Here is a 22,136-nt window from a genome sequence, read left to right on the forward strand (position 1 = left end):
AGAGAGAGAGGGAGACACTGAATCCCAAGCAGGCTCCAGGCCCTGAGCTGTCAGCACAGAGCCCGACGCGAGGCTCAAACCCACGAACTCTGAGATCATGACCTGAGCCTAAGTCAGATGCTTAACCAATGGAGCCACCCAGGCACCCCTGGTTTGGTTAAAAACGTTTAAAAATGCACAGCCACATCAACATTCCATTGGCCAGCACTTAACACGAACTTCAAAAGCAGACTGATACGGAATTCGGCATTCACATCCCTGCGCTTTATCTCTGGGGAACACGGTTCGCCAGCAGGACAACAGATGCTTTAAGAAGACCTGACTGTCATCACGCAGGGATTCCTTACTGCTGTCATCTTACAAACCTCAGAAGAAACATGGATTCATTCGGTTGACCCCCAACGGTACTTTTAGGCCGCAACTCAGCTGGATTTTCTGTGGCAGGACAGAAAAAACATTACGTGTAAAGAACCAAAAATACCACGAGCAGGGCATGATGCAAGCAGAAATTTAAAGAGAATGGTAGCAAAAACCAGAATTTCTCAGAAACGGCACCCTCAGCGACAAGAACATGCTCCAGCGAAAGCTCACCTAGTCTGAAACAGTGACTCAGTCGCTGACCACTCTTGTCCCCCTTGGCTTGTCCACTTGGCTTCAAAACCTCCTTGGAATCCTGGGTCCCAGAATGCTCCATCATTTTTCCGCTGCTCAACAGGAGAAAGCCAACAAAATCAAACTTATTTTTCAGCTTTCTATAGTATTCTGTGTAGAATAAGAGGTTGGAAAATTTCATGAAATTACACGTACCATCTGGCAAAGCCATGGAGTTAGAGAAGCATGGTCACTGAGTAGCTAAAGTGAGCACTTACTATACGCAAGGCTTTGTACTGTCTATAAATCTTACCAGTGAGAAATAAGTGGCAGATTGGGCAAGTAAACCAGAGCCCCTAAGTTTATAAGTACCAGTAACCTGGCAGTGAACTTCCCTCTTATTTTTCCCCTTCCAGTATTGCCTGGCCTCGACTCCAAGGCACTGAGTACAGACAAAAGAGCCTCTAAGAGAAGCCTTCTATTTCTGTTCTAAGAAACAGGAAAGGGGACCCCTTATAGGTCAGGACAGAGGAAATGCCATGGTTGAATTTTTTTTTTTCCTTTTTCCATTTTATTCTATCCCTGCTACCAGGTAACCCTGCAGCAGCTAGCTGGGAACAGCAGCAGCTCCTAGCCAGTGGCTCAAACTCACAGAGGGACATCTTCTGTAGCCAGAGAGTTATGATCTTAAGAACAGGAGGCAAATCCCTGCCGTCCTGTTCTTTTTCCTCCTCTCTCACTGTCCTCCTGCCACTTGGCCCCAAACACATCCAGCAAGACACAAAACCTGTAATACACCACAACTAAGTGGGGCTTATTGTGGGACTGCAAGGCTGGCTCAATATTTGAAAACCACAGTCTAAAGAAGAAAAACCACATGATCTTATCAACCGATACAAAAAGGCATCTGACAAAATTCAAAAATCAAATTCAGATTCGAACTGAAGGAGGGCAGCTACATGAACCTCCAACTCATCGTACTTAATGGTGAAAGGCTGAGAGCTTTCATCTCAAAAGGCAGAAACCAGGCAAAGAGGTTCATTTTCATCACTCCTGATTCAGTGCCTTACTGAAAAAGTCCTAGCAAGGGCTATAAGGCAAGAAAAGAAACCAAAGGCATAGAGATTAACAAGGAAGAGGACACACCAAGGTCAGAGGTCTTCTGTGCCTTGCAGACACTGGAGGACCACGACCAGAGCCCCGCTTTCTAGGAGTCCCCACAGAGCGAAACGCAATGGTAGGAGCGTGGTTGAGTCTCACGGGACCAGAGAAACCCAAGTTTGAGAGAGACCTTAAATAGAATATTTAGGAGAGACCTTCTCTATCCAACACGCTGAATTTGCCAAGATGAGAACCAAGAATCACACAACCATTCACCACTGAATAAGCTGACCGGGGCAGGGCGGGGGGTCAATTATCGGGCCCTGATTCGACCACTCCTCACCTTGTTCTTAATGCCATCCCTTTTTTAAGTGTCCTGGGCTAAGAAGATTTTATAATAAAAACGAGGTATATTAGTCAGAATGAGACAGGAGCTAGGTTATGCTGTGGTAACCTGCAACCCACAAATCCTTGTGGCTTAGAATGTCCTGTCTCCCTCATGCACACAGCCACTAAAGGCTGGCAAGGAAGCTATGCCCACCACAGTCACTAAAGACCCAGCCCGACAGCAACTCCATTAGGACACTGTCTTCCCAATTACCTCATGAGGAGGAAGCAGTGTGGCCAATCTCATACTGGCTCTTCAAGCGTCTATGCGGAACGAACACACATCACTTCTGTTCCCATTTCATTAACCAAAGCAAGTCACGTGACCATGCCTGACTCAAGAGTGGGGAAGGAGATCCCACCATGTGATTGCAAGGTGGGAAGGGAGTTATAGTTGATGAACAGAACTAATGACCACCATACTCAATCACTGACTGGAGAAGAAACAACCGATCGGAAAAATGAGCAAAATCGTGAGCACGTAAGGTCATGACTAAACTCTTCAAGCACACTTGAACAAATGCTTGATTTTCTCCTAGTGTGAAAACAGACAAATTTACGTCATTGACGCTGCATTATTAGAACAGTAATCAGTATGGTCACCTGATAACCACGTCCCCCCCCACACAAAGGTAAGCTTATACACTACCTGACGATGGAATCCTCAGTGCTCGATTCATGATCTCTCCTAGCAAAAGCATCCTTCCAAAATGAATGCTGCAATAGGCCTGCCCAAGTTAATCTAGACAAAACATGAATGTTAAAATTCTTTTCACATGATTTACCATGCATAGTTCCCAAGTCATGTCCCAATTACATATATCAGATTTTAGTTTATAAATTTCTCCATTCAAATGTACCTCCGCAATTCTTTCATACTTTACTTGCATTTTAGTATACAATTAATCTCTTAGCAACACGCAAAAAATAATAATTCTGAAGCCTTAAATGGTACAGAATGAAAGAGTCTAAAAACTCAGTATTGGTTCATACTGCATGGAGCCTGATGAAAACATTTTGGGTTCTCAAAAGAGTCTATGAAAGGAGCCTATAATTAGCTTAAAATTTTATTTACCATTTTTTAAATTATAGTTACTGTTCCTTCCCCCCCCCCCAGGTGAGAGTGTGATCAGAGGAGGGAGACAGAGAGAGAGAGAGAGAGAGAGAGAGACAGACAGACAGACAGACAGGGGAACAGAAGATCCAAAGAGGGCTTCTGCGCTGACAACAGCAAGCCCGATGCAGGGCTCAAACTCAAACCCTGAGGTCACAACCCGCGCCCAAGTCACGACCAAGTCAGACGCTCAACCACGTGAGCCACCTAGGTGCCCCATTAGCTTAACATTTTTAAGGAAATATAACAGATATTATCAATCTATAATTCTATCATCCTTTATTCTACCTACCCTGTTTCATGACTTTCATTTTTGGGACTTCACTTTTAGAATTTCATTCAGAAATAAACAAGAAAATCAACCTCATGATTTTACACAGTCACACGTCTGTGTAGGAGTCAAATGTTATCCAGCTACTTTGCCCACGTTAAAATGACCTGACACCAGCTGGGGTGCCCGGGGGGTGCAGTCAGTTGGGCATCAGACTCCTGATATCAGCTCAGGTCACTATCCCAGGGTCATGGGATCAGGTCCCATGTCTGGTTCCACGTCAGGATCCACAAGGAGCATGGAGCCTGCTTCAGATTCTCCTTCTCTGCCCCCTCACCACCCCCAGCCTCTGCCCTTTCCCCCCACTGGTGCAGTGTACTCTAAAATAAAAATTTTTTAAAGACTTTAGGCTGTACCTAAAAGCCAGACTCACTTGCAAAGCATTAACTTTTACTATTAATAGAGTATGCTTCTAGTTATAATCATCAGATTCAGAATGGCTAAACCTGTCTAAAATTTCAAAATAAAGAAAACTGGACTATTCAAAATGCCTATTGAAATTAAAATTACTTTGGGGTGCCTGGGTGGCTCAGTCGGTTAGGCGTCTGACTTCGGCTCAGGTCATGATCTCGCGGTCCGTGAGTTCGAGCCCCGCATCAGGCTCTGTGCTGACAGCTCAGAGCCTGGAGCCTACTTCGGATTCTGTGTCTCCCTCTCTCTCTGCCCCTCCCCCACTCATGCTCTGTTTCTGTCTCAAAAATAAATAAAAAACATTAAAAAAAAATTTTTTTAATAAAGAAATAAAAATTACTTTGATCAAAATTGAAACAGAAGGTATCTGTAATCACATATAATATCCTTTTTTTACAAAGGGCTCCTAAAAAACACGAACAGAGAAATAAAAATTGCCAATGAAGCGAAATTTCTTTTTTGTCAGCTTAGCAAAAATGTAGAAGGTCAACAAAGTCTACTGGGAGGGAAGGGGCTCTCTGGAGGTGCTACGCCAGCACACATTCCAAGTAGGTAACAAATGCACCCAATTGTTTCATGTTCTAAGCCTCTGGCCACCAACCCCACTGTCAGGAAACTCCAAGGAGGTGACTGCCTAAAGGAACAATAACAAATACACAGAAGGGTATTTACTGTACCAGTATACGTGATATTCCAAGTCAAGAAGTACTCTAGGGGCGCCTGGGTGGCTCAGTCAGTTAAGAGTCCCACTCTTGATTTCAGCTCAGGTCATGATCTCAGAGTTTGTGAGTTCGAGCCCCTCATCAGGCTCTGTACTGACAATGTGGAGCTTGCTTGAGATTCTCTCTCTCCGTCTCTCTCTACCCCTCCCCTGCTCACTCGCTCACAAAAATAAACATACATTTAAAAAAAAATAAAAACCAAAAGGAAGTACTCTCAGGGTGCCTGGGTGGCTCAATCACTCAGTCAGCTAACCTTCTGACTCTTGATTTGGGCTCAGGTCATGATCTCATGGTTCTTGAGTTTGAGCCCCATGACAGGCTCTGCACTGACACCACTGAGCCTGCCTGGGATTCTCTCTCCTCTTTCTGCCCCTCCCCTGTTTGTGCTTGTGTGCTCTCTTTCGCTGTCAAAAAGTAAATAAAAGGGACAGAAGTGGACAGAACTAGGTTATAGAGCAGTATCATTTATGCAAACAAGTATATACAATATAGGGATATAAATATGTGGACATGTGGATACCCATCCTAAATTAAGTAGATGTGTACCCTATCAAAAGGCATCTGAAGACTAGAGCAAAATAACACTCATCCTGAGAGTATTCCATTGTTAAGCACAAGGGGAATTAGCAATTCCTTCTGCACTTTTTTTCTATATTTAACGAAGCTGGAGAATGGGTGATTTCCTATGTTACATTAAATTTACTCTTCAGGGGCGCCTGGGTGGCGCAGTCGGTTAAGCGTCCGACTTCAGCCAGGTCACGATCTCGCGGTCCAGGAGTTCAAGCCCCGCGTCAGGCTCTGGGCTGATGGCTCAGAGCCTGGAGCCTGTTTCTGGGCTGATGGCTCAGAGCCTGGACCTGTTTCTGGGCTGATGGCTCAGAGCCTGGAGCCTGTTTCTGGGCTGATGGCTCAGAGCCTGGAGCCTGTTTCTGGGCTGATGGCTCAGAGCCTGGAGCCTGTTTCCGATTCTGTGTCTCCCTCTCTCTCTGCCCCTCCCCCATTCATGCTCTGTCTCTCTCTGTCGCAAAAATAAATAAACGTTGAAAAAAAATTTTTTTTTAAATAAAAAATTAAAAAAATTAAAAAATAAAATAAAATAAATTTACTCTTCATGTTACACCCTGACGCAGAGACCCCAAACACTTGCCTAAACCACCCCTATGCCCCAGATACCTAGTGACAATCTGAGCTAGAAACCAATTGTTCTTGTCTGCTAACCCAGAGAGACCCGCTCCGGACTCCTGGCCTGCCTTCTTACAATCCCATGCCACAGTGGCTTCTCATTTGCTGCCATTACTGCAACCCAGAAAATTCAAGTTGTGCCTATTGGCCTCTCACTCGCACTCTCATTGTGACAGGATTATCATAAAAACACATATTAAAATACCACTCAGCAGTTATTGCATTAACTGTATCTTGACAGTATCATCCCTAGTTCAACAGTGTCAGACAGACTTAGCCTGAAATCCACAATGGAAAACAATGCCCTTCTTGGACTTAAGAAGTTACAAGAAAATCTGTCAACCAATTAGGCAACTGTTAATACATTAAAGGAGAAATGGGCTTTAAACCTTCCTCATGATTAAAAATCCCTGCAAACAGAGATAGACAAACCAGGTTCTTAACTACAGAACACACACTGATGGTTAGGAGAGGAGAGCTCGGTTAACTAGGCGATGGGGATTGGGGATGGCACCTGTCGTGATGAGCACCAGGTAATGTACGGAAGTGTTGAATCACTCTCCTGTACACTTAACATTACCTGTTAACTAACTGCAATTAATTTTTTTTAATTTTTTAATGTTTGTTTATTTTTGAGAGAGAGAGAGAGAACACAAGCAAGGGAGGGGCAGAGAGAGAAGGAGACAGAGAATCCGAAGCAGGCTCCAGGCTCTGAGCTGTCAGCACAGAGCCCAACATGGGGCTCGAACCCACGAACTGCGAGATCGTGACCTGAGCCGAAGTCAGACGCTTAACCAACTGAGACACCCAGGGGCCCCTAAATTTTTCTTTTCAGACAGAGCAAGGGCCCCAGTCGGCCGTCCGGGGGGCGCCCCACCGCGGGAGAGAAGAGGAGAGGGGGAGGGAGGGAGAGAGAGGGAATTCAAACAAGATCCACGCTCGGCACAGAGCTTGACACAGGGCTAATCCCATAACCCCAGGATCATGACCCAAGCCGAAATAAACAGTTGGACACTCAACCGACTAAGCCACCCAGGCACCCCTAAAATAAGAACTCAAAAAAAAAAAACCTGCAAATGGAAAACACTCTTAATGTAAATTCTTATTTTTTTAAAGAGGTAATTTTAAAAGTTCTGTGTATATTAAGAACAGTACTATTTTTAGAAGTACATGAAAGGAGAAAAAGATTCTTCTCATTCGTATCAAAATACTATCCATACATACCTTTTCTGGGGGTCTTTTTGAAGTAAACCATCAAGCAAATTAATAAAATCTGAAGAAGCTTTAGGAAGAGAAGAATCTATACACAAATTGATCCCCAAAAAGAAAAAAAAAAGTGGTAAGTACATGGATATATGCCGTGCATAAACTTTAGAGTGATAGTATTTGAGCACACGTTTAAGAGAACACTGAATCCATTAACAACTATATCCTCCATTTAATGGGGGTGAGGAATGGGCATAAAAATAAAAAACATTTTTTCCTAGACCATAAAAAACATGAATCTCAAAAACTAAATTTGGACTAACCTCTACACTTTCTCTTTACTGAAGAAGCCTGGCCAGGATCACCAGGCTGGCACATTCACAGCCTTGTCTCAACTTTTAATTATGCCTCATATTCTGAGGCATTCTTAATTTGACCAACTTGGCTTTATAATGTACGGTGATAAGAATACTTGCAATCCCTCTTTTCTCCCCCTCTTGTAAAGATTTTTAACAGGAAAATAATGTCACAATATTATGACACTGTCCAATTCCAATAGTCTGTAAATGTTAGTTCTTTTTCAATTAGAATATACCACAAATTATCAGTCTGTGGATACAAGTGGCCCCGAAGACAGTGGACAAAGACATCCAACAGAGGGCACTATTGGGCACGATGGCCACAGTCTGATGAAGATCCCTAATTAAGTGTGGGCCACCAGACGTACCCTGACCAGATCTTTGACACCTGTATTTTCAGATTTCTGTTCCCTGCCTAAAAATCTTTAAATGACAAAACAATAATACTTCTAGTATTCAAAACAAAAACAATAATCCAAAGTCATCATTACAGGAAATAGATTTTGTAGAAATCAACCATTCTTAAGTTAAAGAAAAAGCAAGCAGTTTTGTTTTCTTTTAAGAAGTATAGACTATTTTCAAAGTAACGTTTTGGCTTTTTCATTTAGGATGACCTTTGAAACCTTGAAAGAATTCTGTATTCCCAGTTTTTCCATTAATTAGTTGTAAAAGTTTTCCTCATCAAGTTCTGTTTTCATTTGTGTATCTTAAGATTCACTTTTCTTGTGGTATATACTAAAGTGTTTTCCTATGCTATGTTTGGGCCTTTTGGTTTTTTTTCTTTGTCTTGCCTTAAAATTGTTAGTGGTAGATTGTTATATCAAAATCCATTTGATTAAAGTTCCAATCATTTTAAGACACTACAACTATATCTAGTTTAAAGTCTTTAAAAACTTGTCAAGGGCATCCTGATTCATCGAGGAAAGAGCTGACAAATGCCTGAGTTATCCCTATTCGAACACTAAACAGAAATAAATACAAGGAACATGAGTACAAAGTAAGTAAATAGTACATTCACAAGAAACGCAAAAGTTTGAGTTTTTAAAATCTTTATACCAGACTTCTGTTGATATAGGAGCACAAAATAATTAAATGAAGGAATCTATTAGTGCTTTTTTTCCATTATCTTAAGAAGGCAAAGGGAATGCTAACATTTCTAAAAATATCAACTTGGGACTATTTATAAAATATAAATTTGGGGGTTAGGAATCAAAAACAGACTTTGGGTAACAGTGTACATTTATAGTGTCAGACGTAAACTAACTGCATTTATGATAAAAAAAAAAAAAACCTACGTTTTGGTTTGTTTTTTTAAACGTTTATTTTTGAGAAAGCATGCACACAAGCAGGGAAGAGGCATAGAGAGAGGGAGACAAAGAATTCAAAGCAGGCTCCAGACTCTGAGCTGTCAGCACAGAGTCCAATGTGGGGCTCAAACCGACAAACCGTAAGGTCATGATCTGAGCCAAAGTTGGACCCTTAACCAACTGGGCCACCCAGGTGCCCAAAACTCCTACCTTTTGGAACAGGTGGCAAAGGATCTGCATAAAAAATCTTTTCAATTAATTCTGAAAAACTTTCTGAGAAGAATGGAGGTCTTCCTGAAATTACATGAAAAATTGTAAAATTAAACAATAGTTTGCTATTACCAACCTATAATTCTAAATAAATCTCAACTATACATAGTTTAGGACTACACAACTTACAGGAAAAAAATATATATAGCAATAACTACTTATTGAATGCCTGGTACAGATGAGGCACACTGTCTGTATATTTTCCTATTTCTGTAATTCAAAACATATCATCCTAACGAAGATGCTAATTATGTGTGGACCGTTATCTAAGGGCTGTATGGGCCAGTGGACACATCTGAACAATTCACAGGCACAGGTACCTTTACAAGAATTTCCACTAATAATCACAGTTTTTAATAAGTAGGCACATGTTAACATTCCAAATGATTATCATGAAAAATACCTGTATGTCAACAGTTCCTTGACGTAGATATCAAAGGTTCTAGGCATATGCCTAGACACCAAGCATACAGGAGGAATACAGAGGGAAGCAAGCCAAAACCAGGATATATAAAAATTTAGAAAAGCTAGTTTTCATGTCTTCCAGGATAAAAACTACAGATTTAATCTTTTTGTGTGTACCCAGCTCTGATTTAAACTGTACCAGAAAGTAATCACCTGAAAACATTTCATAAAGCAGACAGCCCAAAGACCAGAGGTCACTGGTGATGGAGAAGTCAGTACCCCTTAAAATTTCAGGTGCTGTATATGTAAGAGATCCTGAAAGTATAAAGAACAACTTTGTTAGGCATTTTTAACAATCCCAAAAACAAACCTGCCTACAAAAGACCTGGTAAGGCAAAAACAAAAACAAAAAAAAAACAAAAACAAAAAAAAACAGGAAGAAAACACACCTTCATGTACATTTCACCTTTTTTAAGTTTTCTGATTCTAAGGTTTCATTTACAAGGATACGTAAGAATACAAACAGGTTTGGGAAATCCACTTGAGTCAGAGGTGTGGCACAATTCTGTATGTTCTTTTAAGTTAACAACTTAATCAAAAGAACCTCTGATTATAATATTTTGACTAGAATAGGGTTATACAGCATTAACATCCCAAATTCCCACTGGCTTACCAACAAATGTTTATTTATTACTCAAACTACATGTCAACCATGGGACAGCCCCTGGGCTCAGACCCTCACAGTCAAAGAGCCAGGCTGAGAGAGGCTGCATCTCAAGACATGCCTCCACCATCACCAAGACAGGGAAAGAATGCACACTGCACATGGGCTCTGAAAACTCCCACCTCCAAGTAACTCACATCACTCCTGCTCACATTTCCTTAGCTTTGGCAGGGAGAAGATACAATCCTACCATGGATCCAAAAGAACAGGAAATATTTCATGATTAGCAGTAAGGTGTGCCACATACACTTTACCCTAAGTTTAGTAGAACATGGAAATTGCGTGGGGCGCCTGGGTGGCGCAGTCGGTTAAGCGTCCGACTTCAGCCAGGTCACGATCTCGCGGTCCGTGAGTTCGAGCCCCGCGTCAGGCTCTGGGCTGATGGCTCAGAGCCTGGAGCCTGTTTCCGATTCTGTGTCTCCCTCTCTCTCTGCCCCTCCCCCATTCATGCTCTGTCTCTCTCTCTGTCCCAAAAATAAATAAACGTTGAAAAAAAAAATTTTTTTTTTAAAAAAAGAACATGGAAATTGCGGATTCTTAGGGCACTGGGTGGCTCAGTCGAGCGTCCGACTCTTGATTTCAGCTCAGGTTAAGATCTCGCGGTTCGTGAGTTCAAGCCCCACTTCAGGCTCTGCACTGACAGCGAGGACCCTGATTGGGATTTTCTCTCTCTCTCTCTCTCTCTCTCCCCCCCACCCCCCTCTAAATAAAATGTAAAAAGTAAAATATGTAGCAAATTCTCGAGCTAGCAAGTTCCCTTATTTACTGATGAGAGAAACCAAAAGCTTAGAGGGTTCCCTAACATCCCCCAAGTCACACAGCGGGCCACTTGCAGAACACCCACCAGAACTCTACCTAAAACCCTCCCACCTTCCAGTGAGAATGTTCTTTCCATGAAGCGAGCAATCATCAACCGTCTGGAATATAAAATTCTACTGAGGTAAGCCTTCCAGCAAATACTATCTCAAGGGCCCACTGCTGCCACAGCAGCAGCCTCATGTGTCCTCAGGTTTTAAAGTTCTCCTATGTGACATTTTGGCTAGACAATCACATTTCATGCATACATTCATCTCATTCACCAAACACGTACAGAAGACCTATTTGCCTTTACTTTTGCCAGATCCTGAGAAAGCAAATCTAAGCAAGACCCCCAATGTGCCCAAGCACCCCGCCCAACACTTAACCGGTGTATCATTAATATGTGTTAATTGTGAACATCTGTCTCTCTTCCTCACCTAGAAATGCAAGTTCAGTTAGGCCAGGGACTTTTACCTTTGTTCACATTCGTATTTCCAGTATCTAGAACATGCCTAAATTTTTGTTGATTTATGCAATGTATTTCACACGAATCAATGGATGTACTAATGAACAAATGAATATGAAGTCCCTACCTTCATAAGTGAATGTAAAAAGACAATGTAGAAAAATGATTAACATGTTAAGTTCGACGACAGATTTACATAGCGAACATTACTAAAGAATTACTGCTTCACACAATCTCTCCTCAAGCACCAGGATTCCCAGATCCCACGTCACTGCAAAAATCACTGCCCAAGAATTCACCCTAAAAATCTTCCCTAATTTCAGAATATCAGCTACTCAACAATGTTGAAAAACCATCTATTGAGCCACTAGTGTATGCCAGGCACCGTTCTAAGTGCTGAGAATACAGAAGAAAGCAGGAAAACATGGCCATCCTTATGTTCTAATGAGCGGTCAGGGACACAGGAAGCCAAGGATAGGATGCAGGTTTGTTTGAGGTTCCCTGTACCTCACATGGTACTGGATCTATGCAAAACCCATTAGGCCATGGGCAAAGCCATCCCCGTATCCAGACTTCTCCTCCTCCCTCTTATTTTCAATATATTATTTTGACTGTCAAAAATGGCAAAAATATATTTATTATTTTGACTGGACAGCATCTCCTAAACACACGACTTGGGCAGCCCACAACTAGGGTTCCGATCCGTAAGCTTTCCACGTACCTTTGACTCTACCTTTTAAGGTTTTCTTCAGTGCATTTTCCCCACTATCACCTCCTCCTTCTTCTGCTGCCACCAAAGCAAAGAACTCTTCCAAATTTTCACCTTCCACTTTGGCCAAGCCAAAGTTACTGAACTTCAATGTGCCAGGCCCTTCCAAGAGTATCTATGAAGATTAAAAAATGTGTTCAGAATCCAATTCCATTTGTACTTCCTTCAGGACCTCCCCTAATCTCACTGTAGAACTCTGAGCATGGGCTTTCTGGCTTCATCCCAACTCAAAAAATTAAACGCATACAATTTTACAAGAAGCCAAAGAAAAATACATCCAACATTTTAACAACAGAATTAAACACTAAACTGCCCATTCTCAGATGTATACAATGAACACATGATAACCATAGCGGGGAAAACCACACGCTTTGGGGAAAGATGAAGAACAATGTATGTGAAACAATCGAGACTCACCGATCCTCGGTGACTGCTGGAGGAGGATGTGAAGACCCACCTGTCCGTGTTATTTACTCAAGGGTTCAAAACTAGGGTTGCAAAGGTAAAGATCTAGGCCTAGATCCACCACTTACTGGCAGCCTGAGCTGGAGAACTTACTTATTACCCTTTGAAATCTCAGTCTCTTTACCTGTATAATGGGAAAAAGACTACTGTCCTTCAGATTGTTTTAAGGATTAACTAAGGTTATACATACAGAGGGTTTTTTGTTTTTTTGTTTTTTTTTTTTAACAACGACTGGCATGTGATAAGTGCTCAAATGTGCTCACACAATTTGTGATGAGAAGTTACCAGCTGAATGGTGAAAACACACCAGTGTCTATTACTTGTATCTTGTCCCCCAGAGCCATTAAAACTATTTCTGGGTAGTCACAACAGGTCAGGTGGATCTTTGTTTTTAAAAGCAATTTAAGGTCTATCCTTAATTTTTGGTCACAAATACTAAGGATGTCTGGTAGTCTACAACAGTGGCTTTTAAATTTTTTTGAGCACCAAATCCCCTGTAGGTCCTGTTAAGATAAAGTGCTAGTCCCTACCCCCAGTTTCTGATTCAGTAGGTCTGGGTGGGGCCCAAGAACCCGCATTTCGAATGAGTCCCAAGTAATGCTGATACTGCTGGTCTGGGGAGCACACTTTGAGAACACCCCCAGCAGGGGTCAGCACTTTGCAATTTTTTTTTTAAGTTAATAAACATTTTAGACTTTGCAGGCCATAAGATCTTTGTCCTGACTACTCAACTCTGCAGCCCACTGACAATACATAAATAAAAAGATGGGTTCCAATAAAACTTCATTTACAGAATTGGTCATGGTGCCCGACCCTGACAACCCCTGCTCAAAAAAGAAAAGGTTATGTTACAAAGCAGTGTGAATTTCCAAGATTACATAGAACACTAGACTTCATTAAAACAACTCCCTCACAGGGAGCTGTACAGCCACTGGGCCAAAGCCCAGCCAGGACTTGTTTTTATTTTTTTTTTTTCAACATTTATTTATTTTTTGGGGGACAGAGAGACAGAGCATGAACGGGGGAGGGGCAGAGAGAGAGAGGGAGACACAGAATCGGAAACAGGCTCCAGGCTCTGAGCCATCAGCCCAGAGCCTGACACGGGGCTCGAACTCACGGACCGCGAGATCGTGACCTGGCTGAAGTCGGACGCTTAACCGACTGCGCCACCCAGGCGCCCCCAGGACTTGTTTTTATATATGCATGAGCTAAGAGTGGTCTTTAAATTTCTAAGTGGTTGCCAAACATCAAAATAAGATAAGTTTCCTGATATGTGTAAATTATATGTAACTGACATGCCAGTGTCCATAAAGTTTTATTGAAACAAAGCTATACCTTTTCACTTAAGTATTGTCTACAGCTGCTTTCAGGGCTAGGACCACAGTTAAGTGGTTGTAGACTTGAGGCACATATATAGTTATTTCAAACGAGAACTTCTCATTATAAAGTTTTCATGGAATTTTTTATGTTATCTTACAGAGGGTCTATAATAACGTTTAACAAGGAAATATTCAACTTTTTATTTCATCATGTACATTTTAACAAAGGAAAAGTAGCAACTCAAACCAGTAACAAGTACAATCCCTAAGAACATGTACTTATAAATAATAGATGCCATTGAACGAAAGCACCAGAAAACGTCCTAGAAGCTTAACCTAAATGTAGTACATAATCCGTCTTCATATCAAAGACAAAGAAGCTACTAGGGCAGAGAGAGAGAAAAAGGGTAACCTGCCCAAGTTCACACAACTTCTAAACGTTAGGGTCAACTGTGACTCTGAAACTAAGCAGGTTTCATGACTCTACTACACTAAAGAACACTTAGTTACAGATCATTAGTTTTACCAGAAGCTATTTGACCCATAATACCAGTAATCAAGCAAGGCCAAAAATGCCATTATCAAACTAAAATAGTGGCTCATAATCAGATACCACAATTTAAGAGCTAAGCATCTTCTTACTTTATAGATATACTGAGCTCATCAGTCACAATATACCTCAGCAGCAATAATAATTACCAAAGGACTCTGAAGGGAGGGGAGAATTTGCATTCTAAAAGCTACTTCAACAGGTAGCTAAAAAGGTAGCTAAAATATGGCACTATGCTTTTTAAAAACAGTAAGTCAATTTCAAGATGTTCTACATTTTATCTAAATTCTGTCTAAAATTAAAAACACCTTTGAGAAAGCATTGTAACTTAAGACAGAGCAGTTAGGAAATCAAAACTTCCATGAATTACCTTGCCTGGAGAAATGTCACAAAAGAGAATGCCAAGTTGATGAAGATGATGTAATCCAGCAATGAGGTCAACCCCAAATTCTCTCACAACACCTTCTGGGAGGTTTTCATCTTGAGCAATCACCATTTCTAGGGAACCACCTGCAAGTTGATTAAAACCACCAATTTTAACCCACCAGCATGACACAATGCCCCCAGGAGGTTCCATGCTAGGGAGATACTGAGCTTTAAAAACTAATCAAATCAGTATACCTGGACAGACTGGCAGGGGAAATATACATGTGAATGAACACAGTGGACCAAGCACCCTAAGAGGAATCTGTATCCACTCTCCAGAGTCAGCTTCCAGAGAAAGACTGCTTGGGCTGGGAGAATGGTCCACACGTAAGCAGGCAGGATGAAGGGAGATCCCTCTAATGCTGTGACTGCTAACTCCAGATCCCATAGGAGTTGAACAGCTGCAAAAATTAGCGGTCAATACTAACCCAAATTGTGCATTTAAAGCACATTACGCAAAGTATAGCCACATGTACTCTTGTGCAAAGGTGGATCGCATTCTACAAAGTACGGCATGGCAGAAAAGATGCCTTTCCTTAACAGAAAATCAACACCTTCAGCGTACATCACTGAGGAAATTAAATGTCGAAGGCAAACACATTGTGAAAACCATCTCTATACTCTTCTAAGATCCCGGTCACATTTCTACCATCTATATGCTGGAAACAAACTTTTTTTTTTTTTTAAAGCATCAAGATTCCAAGAGGAGCCAAGTTCAGAGAAACCTATGTAATCCTGCACATGATGTTCCTTCCCCAGAGCACTCTTTGTGAAGACTGTATATCCCAGGCAGCTGTCCTAACTTAGGTTCAAATAAAATGCTTTTCCTTTCTCTTTTAAAAAAAAAAAAAAAAAAAAAAAAAGTCTTGGGGCACCTGGGTGGCTCAGTTGGTTAAGCATCCCACTCTTGATTTCAGCTCAGGTCATCATCTCATGGTGGTGAGATGGAACCCCAGATCGGGCTCTGTGCTGGGCATGGAACCTGCTTAAGTCTCTCTGTCTCTGTCTCCCCTTTGTCCCGTCCCCCCTCTCCCCCCCCCCGACTCGCACATGCACACCTACGTCCTCTCTCTCAAATAAATAAATAAAACTCTTTAAAAAAAAGAAAAAAGAAAAGTCTTAGCTGGCATCTGAAAGTTCAATCATAACGGTGATTAAGGTAGGAGGTATTTGGGGGGTTATTTTGTTTTGGTGGGTAAGGAACCACTCCAAATACAGGCATCCATCAGTAAGGCTGTAACAATGGTGGGGGAGAAGAACAGCTGAGGCAAAGAGTAACACAGGGAAAGTTCCCTGATCACCTCTACAGTGCATACAGCTGTGAAAGTAATTAAACCATAGTCCTTTCCTATTGATTCAGAAAAAAATAAAATCCAAATAAGGTCTTATTCCAAATAATCCATTTGATGGTTCAGTGTTATAAATTATAAGTGCCAAAAGACTCAAAGCTAGAAATTACAATATACCTTAATATTTAATGATCCTTTTTTATTACTCAATGTATAAATAGAAGACACTAACAGTGGTACTGTTTCCCTGAAAACACTGAAACTAAAAGCCCAGATAACAGTGATATATTTAGTCATTTTTCTCCCTAAACATAGCCCTAGAAAGTTGTATCAGGCAAGAGCTGTAACAAGTTATCTCTATTGTTTAGGAGGTGGTATGTGTGGAGTCATCTTTGTACTTTTTCACATTGCCTAAGTTTTTATAAACACGAAGTACTCTTCATAAAAATAAAGAGATGATCACTTTATACACCAATTAGCTAACTGATAGCTACTTGACCTAAAATACTTGATTTTTATTCATCGGGAAAACTTGTTTGATAAGTTAATCACTAAAAAATATTTCTAAATTTTTATGTGGGTGACTTAGTAGTATGTTATTCCAAAGTAAACCCCAAACTGAATTTGACTTGTCTTCCTCTTACCAAACATCTTTGCTCTATACCCTACCCTAATATCCAAACAATGTAGGTGTAAGTCAACTGAGTCAAGAGTATCCAGTGCTTATATTTGTAATACAAAAGGAAAATAAAACCTACGTTTTTTCAAAGCTACCTAAGATGGATGTATTTGTAACATGTCTTATACACACTCACCTGTGCAGAGTTCCACCACGAGCCAGAGATGATTGCTGGTTTCATACCATTCATGAAAAGTTACGATATTCTTGTGTTTAATTTCATGGGTGAGACGGACCTATAAAAACAGCATTCATTCACACACACTCACAAGTTGTTAAAATCTGCATCTATTAAGAAAACCTAAACACACAGTTGGGAAGTGGTCAATAGTGGAATTTAGTGGAATTCTATACAGATATTACAAATGATGGTTATGGAGGCTGGTGACACCCAAAAATGGTAATATACAATCTTAAAAAAAAAAAAAAACCTCATGCAATACAGTTTTGTGTATTTGTGTAAACATAACATTACAAAAGAAATATTCATAGGAAAATGACTAAAAGTTAAAAATAGCTGAAGGGGCGCCTGGGTGGCGCAGTCGGTTAAGCGTCCGACTTCAGCCAGGTCACGATCTCGCGGTCCGGGAGTTCGAGCCCCGCGTCGCGCTCTGGGCTGATGGCTCAGAGCCTGGAGCCTGTTTCTGATTCTGTGTCTCCCTCTCTCTCTGCCCCTCCCCCGTTCATGCTCTGTCTCTCTCTGTCCCAAAAAAAATAAATAAAAACATTGAAAAAAAAATTAAAAAAAAAATAGCTGAAACTGATTTTAATTTTTTCTACTTTTCTACTAATAGTGAGCACACAATACTTTCATAATCATGAAATAAATCATTTTCAAGGAGAAAAAAAAAAACCTTACCAAGTAAAAATAATTCAAAGGCTCAATAGTTAAATTATATATCAACTGACAAAATATTAGCCCAACATGAAAACAATTTTAAACATAAAAAATGATAGTGTAATGTTAAGTGAAAAAGGCAAGAAACAAAATTATGTAATACCATGACTTTAAAATTGAAACAGAACTCATAGTAAAAAAGACTAGAACAAAAAAAACCAGGACAGGACTGTCTCACGTGATGGAACTATGCTGCCCTTTTGTCTTCTACCCGTTCTTCTACATTGTACAAATTTTCTATAATGATGCTGTATTACTTTTACAATGTTTAAAGGAACTCTCAGAGGGTTCCACAATTTTCTTTTTAAATATATCCTTAGTGGGGGTGACTGCCTGGCTCAGTCAGTAGAGCACCCAACTCTTGACCTCAGGTCGTGGGTTCAAGCCCAATCTGGGCATGGAGCCTACTGATACGTATCATATAGGATATATATCCATCCCTCGTGAATTCTAGTATCAATTCCCTCAGGCTATTAAAAGAAGAGTCATTGCAGTGAATATACTGATCTTAAGATGTACATTTCCATTGGATCATGAGAATACCTGTGCACCAAAACAAGAGTGAATTCCAAACTCAATAATAAAGACGCAAGGGTGCCTGGGTGGCTCAGCCGTTAAGAGTCTGACTTAGGCTCAGGTCGTGATCTCACAATTCAGGAGTTCTAGCCACACAGCGCAGAGCCTGCTTCAGATCTTCTGTTTCCCTCTCTGCCCCTCCCCAGGGTGCGTTCTAGCTCTCGCTCTCGCTCTCTCCGAAATAAATATTTAAAAATAAAACAAAGACGCAAGAACCTGTCAAAAAAAATACTCAGTTGCCTCACGGGGGTTTTGCTTTCTCCTTTCAAGACCCCATTAAAAATGGAAACTAGAATCACAAAAACGTGTGCTTTATTAGCAAACCATCCAGACTCAGAATTGGTGACAACTACCCAAGCACTTTGGATCCTTGTTTTCTGATTCTCTCTCTCTCTCTCTCTCTCTCTCTCACACACACACACACACACACACACACACACACACACACAGTCACTCACACTCAACACCGGCTAATCGGCCCATAATTTGTAGAAATACAGAGCTCCCTATTTAAAAAATGGAATGTGGTACATACACTCTAGGAACAACTCAGTGGGTTCATATTCTAACACAAAGAAAGGGAAATGAATCCACATAATTTAGAAAACATAATTGAGATGGGGAGAAAAAAAAAAAAAGAGTGGTCAAGAGAATCTGAGGAGCACCTTGTAATAAACTCCCAATAAATTCTGTCCCAGTAGAGACTAGGGAGGGCATAGGGTGAGCCTGTCTAAATGATTCCCACGGACTCAGCCACCGGAAGGGGAAGGTCCTAATGGAAAACAAACGTGTGGAAACTCCCACAGAAATCAGGCCACAGTCCAGCCTCGGATGCTCACTACCACTCACTATATGCCAAGTACCCACTCTGCCAGACGCCTCCGCTCTCTCCATCTCGCCCTCCACCACCCGTCTGTTGATTAAATATACTACTAAAACTAATCTCCTTTCCATGTGGCTACTATGAACTTTAAAGTCAGATCTGTAGCCCCCACTATATTTCAGTTGACCAGCACTGTTAGATGTTTACTAATAACCGTATCATCTCCAAAATCTGGCACACATCCTACCTCGTGACCACTGCTCCTTCACTTACCAACTCACGGTCTCTACTACTCACTTCTGGTTCAGTTCAAACCTCCACACTCCGCATAGGAGCGAGCAACCGAGGCAGACGCCAGCCATGCTGACTGATCCGACTTCCGTTTGGAATCCCCAATCTTCAATGGCCCCAGCTAGTCTGTCCACCAAGTGACTATTCACGCTTTTGTTTTCCTTCTGCCTAGAACCCAGCCTTCCCCTCCCCCACCTAATTGAGGACTTAGCTTCTCATCTCAGAGAAAACCTCATCAGAAGAAAAACGCCTTATGTTCCTAGCATTGAATCTACAGACGAGCCCGCATCTTGTCTCGTACCCGTCTTTCTTCAACTACCCACACTCCTTACAAAAGCCCACACCACCTCACACCCATGAGAATAGCGATCTTCAAAACGAAACAAAAAACAGAAATAACAAGAGTTGCCGAAGATGTGGAGAAATGGAATCCCTTGTACACTGTTGGTGGGCGTGTAAACTGGTACAGCCTCTGTGGAAAACAGTATGGCAATTCCTTAAAAAAAAAAAAGTTAAACTAAAATATTCCACTTCTGGGTATATCCAAAGGATTGAAAGCAGAGTATGTCCCGAAGACATACGTGTGCACCCGTGTTTGCCTACTCACAATAGCCAAAAGGCGGAAGCAACCTAAGTGTCCAATGACAGGTAAATGGATAAGCAAAATGTGGTATATACGTACCATGGAATATTCTACATTCTCAAAAATGAAAGAAAGTCTGACACATGCTACAACATGGACAAACTCTGAGGACATCATGCTAAGTGAAATCAGTCAGTCATAAAAAGACAAATGATGTATGATTCCACTTACATGAAGTACCATTCAGAGACAAAGTAGAATGGCAGGTGGCTGGGGATGGAGAAATGCAGAATCGTTGTTTAATGTGTACAGAGTTTTAGTTTTGCAAGATGACAAGAGTTCTGGACAATTCAGCAATCGTACTTTGGGTATTTATTCAAACAAGTTGAAAACAGGTTCACACAAAAACCTGTTCACACATATTGCAGCTTTATTCTCAATTAAAAACAATCAAGATGCCCTTCCATCGGCAAATGAATTTAAAAAACTGGTACACTGGGGCGCCTGGGTGGCTCTGTCGGTTGAGTATCCAACTTCGGCCTAGGTCATGATCTCGCAGTTCATGAGTTTGAGCCCCGCATCAGGCTCTGTGCTGATAGCTCAGAGCCTGGAGCCTGCTTCGGATTCTGTGTCTTCCTCTCTCTGCCCTCCCCTATTCGCACTGTCTCTCAAAAATAAATAAACATTAAAAAATAAATAAAAACTGGCACATATGCAATGGAACATTGTCCATCAATAAAAAGAAATGAGCTCTCAGCCACAAAGAAACAAGAGAAAACTTAAATGCATATTGCTAAGATATCAACCTGAAAAGGCTACATACTGTGTAATTCCAAGTCTATCACATTCTGGAAAAGGCAAAACTATGAACACAATAGAAAGATCAACGGTTGCCCAGGGTTGGGAGGAAGGGGGAGGGGTGAATAGGTGGAGCACAGATGATTTTTAGGGCAGTGAAACTCTTCTCTGTTTCTATAGAATCAGTATGATTCTATAGTGACAGATCCATAGCATCACACATTTGTCCAAAACTATGGAACGTACAACACCAAGAGTGCACCCCGAGGTAAACTACGGATTTGGGATGATGATGTGCCAATGTGGGTTCGTCCGTTGTAATAGATGTACCACTCTGGTAGGGATGTTGACCACGGGGAACGCTATACATGTGTGGGGACAGGGAATATAGGGGAAATCCCTACACTTTCTTCTTGATTTTACTGTAAATCTAAAACTGTTCTTGGGGCTCCTGGGTGGCTCAGTCGGTTAAGCATCTGACTCTTGATTTGGGCTCAGGTCTTGATCCCACAGTTGCTAGACGGAGCCTGGCCTGAGTTCCACAAGGAGCGTAGAGACTGCTTAAGATTCTCTGCCTCTCTCCCTCTGCCCTCCCCTGCTTGCACAGGTGTGCTATCAAACTGCTCTTAAAAAATTAACGTTAAAAAAAAAGTGGAGTTCTAGAGATGGTGATGGTTGTACAGCAACATTCATGTACTTAATATCACCAACTGTACACTTAAAAGTGGTTAAGATAGCAGGCACCTGGATGGCTCCGTCAGTTGAGTGTCCGACTTCAGCTCAGGTCATGATCTCGCTGTTCATGAGTTCGAGCCCCACATGGGGGCTCTGTGCTGACAGCTCACAGCCTGGAGCCTGCTTCAGATTCTGTGTCTCCCTCTCTCTCTGCCCCTCCCCCTCCCTCCTTCCCTCATTCAAAAATAAACATAAAAAAAATTTTTTTTTAATAAAAATTTTTAAAAAGTGGTTAAGATGGTAAACTTTTTGTTATGTGTATTTTACCACAAGGGGGGGGAGGGGAAGCTAAGTTTGGTCCAGCATATAAATTTCAAACTCAAGTCACTCTCACCCAAAGTCCTTCCTTTGGCAAGCTTCATAAATCACATACTAAATTTAAAAGTAAATGATCTAGGGGCACCTGGCTGGCTCAGTCAGACTCCTGACCTTGGGGGGTAAATTCAACCCCCACATGGAATGTAGAGATTATTTAAACTTTAAAACTTTGAAAATAGGGGCGCCTGGGTGGCGCAGTCGGTTAAGCGTCCGACTTCAGCCAGGTCACGATCTCGCGGTCCG

The 22,136-nt window shown here is 41.4% G+C and overlaps 1 protein-coding gene across 7 annotated transcripts in view; it reads right to left on the reverse strand.

Moving 5' to 3' along the window:
* ULK4 (unc-51 like kinase 4) overlaps positions 1-22,136 on the reverse strand; it is a 586,637-nt gene that overhangs the window by 558,713 nt on the left and 5,788 nt on the right. For 6 of the 7 annotated variants that reach the window (XR_005791953.1, XM_040479903.1, XM_040479905.1 and 3 more), the window contains exons 3-11: positions 17,008-17,107; positions 14,848-14,987; positions 12,096-12,258; positions 9,600-9,701; positions 8,922-9,005; positions 7,064-7,139; positions 2,729-2,821; positions 592-704; positions 366-435 (exon numbers count right to left, since the gene is read on the reverse strand). Coding sequence is in view for 6 of the 7 variants with exons in the window: in XM_040479903.1 (XP_040335837.1) it covers positions 366-435; positions 592-704; positions 2,729-2,821; positions 7,064-7,139; positions 8,922-9,005; positions 9,600-9,701; positions 12,096-12,258; positions 14,848-14,987; positions 17,008-17,107 (941 nt within the window). In the remaining variant the exon portion in view is untranslated. The remainder of the gene's footprint in view (positions 1-365; positions 436-591; positions 705-2,728; positions 2,822-7,063; positions 7,140-8,921; positions 9,006-9,599; positions 9,702-12,095; positions 12,259-14,847; positions 14,988-17,007; positions 17,108-22,136) is intronic. The other variant, XM_040479906.1, reaches the window with a different exon arrangement.

Source organism: Herpailurus yagouaroundi, unplaced genomic scaffold (genome assembly GCF_014898765.1).
Source record: "Herpailurus yagouaroundi ecotype Mexico unplaced genomic scaffold, PumYag 159, whole genome shotgun sequence".
NCBI classification, from domain to species: Eukaryota; Metazoa; Chordata; class Mammalia; order Carnivora; family Felidae; genus Herpailurus; species Herpailurus yagouaroundi.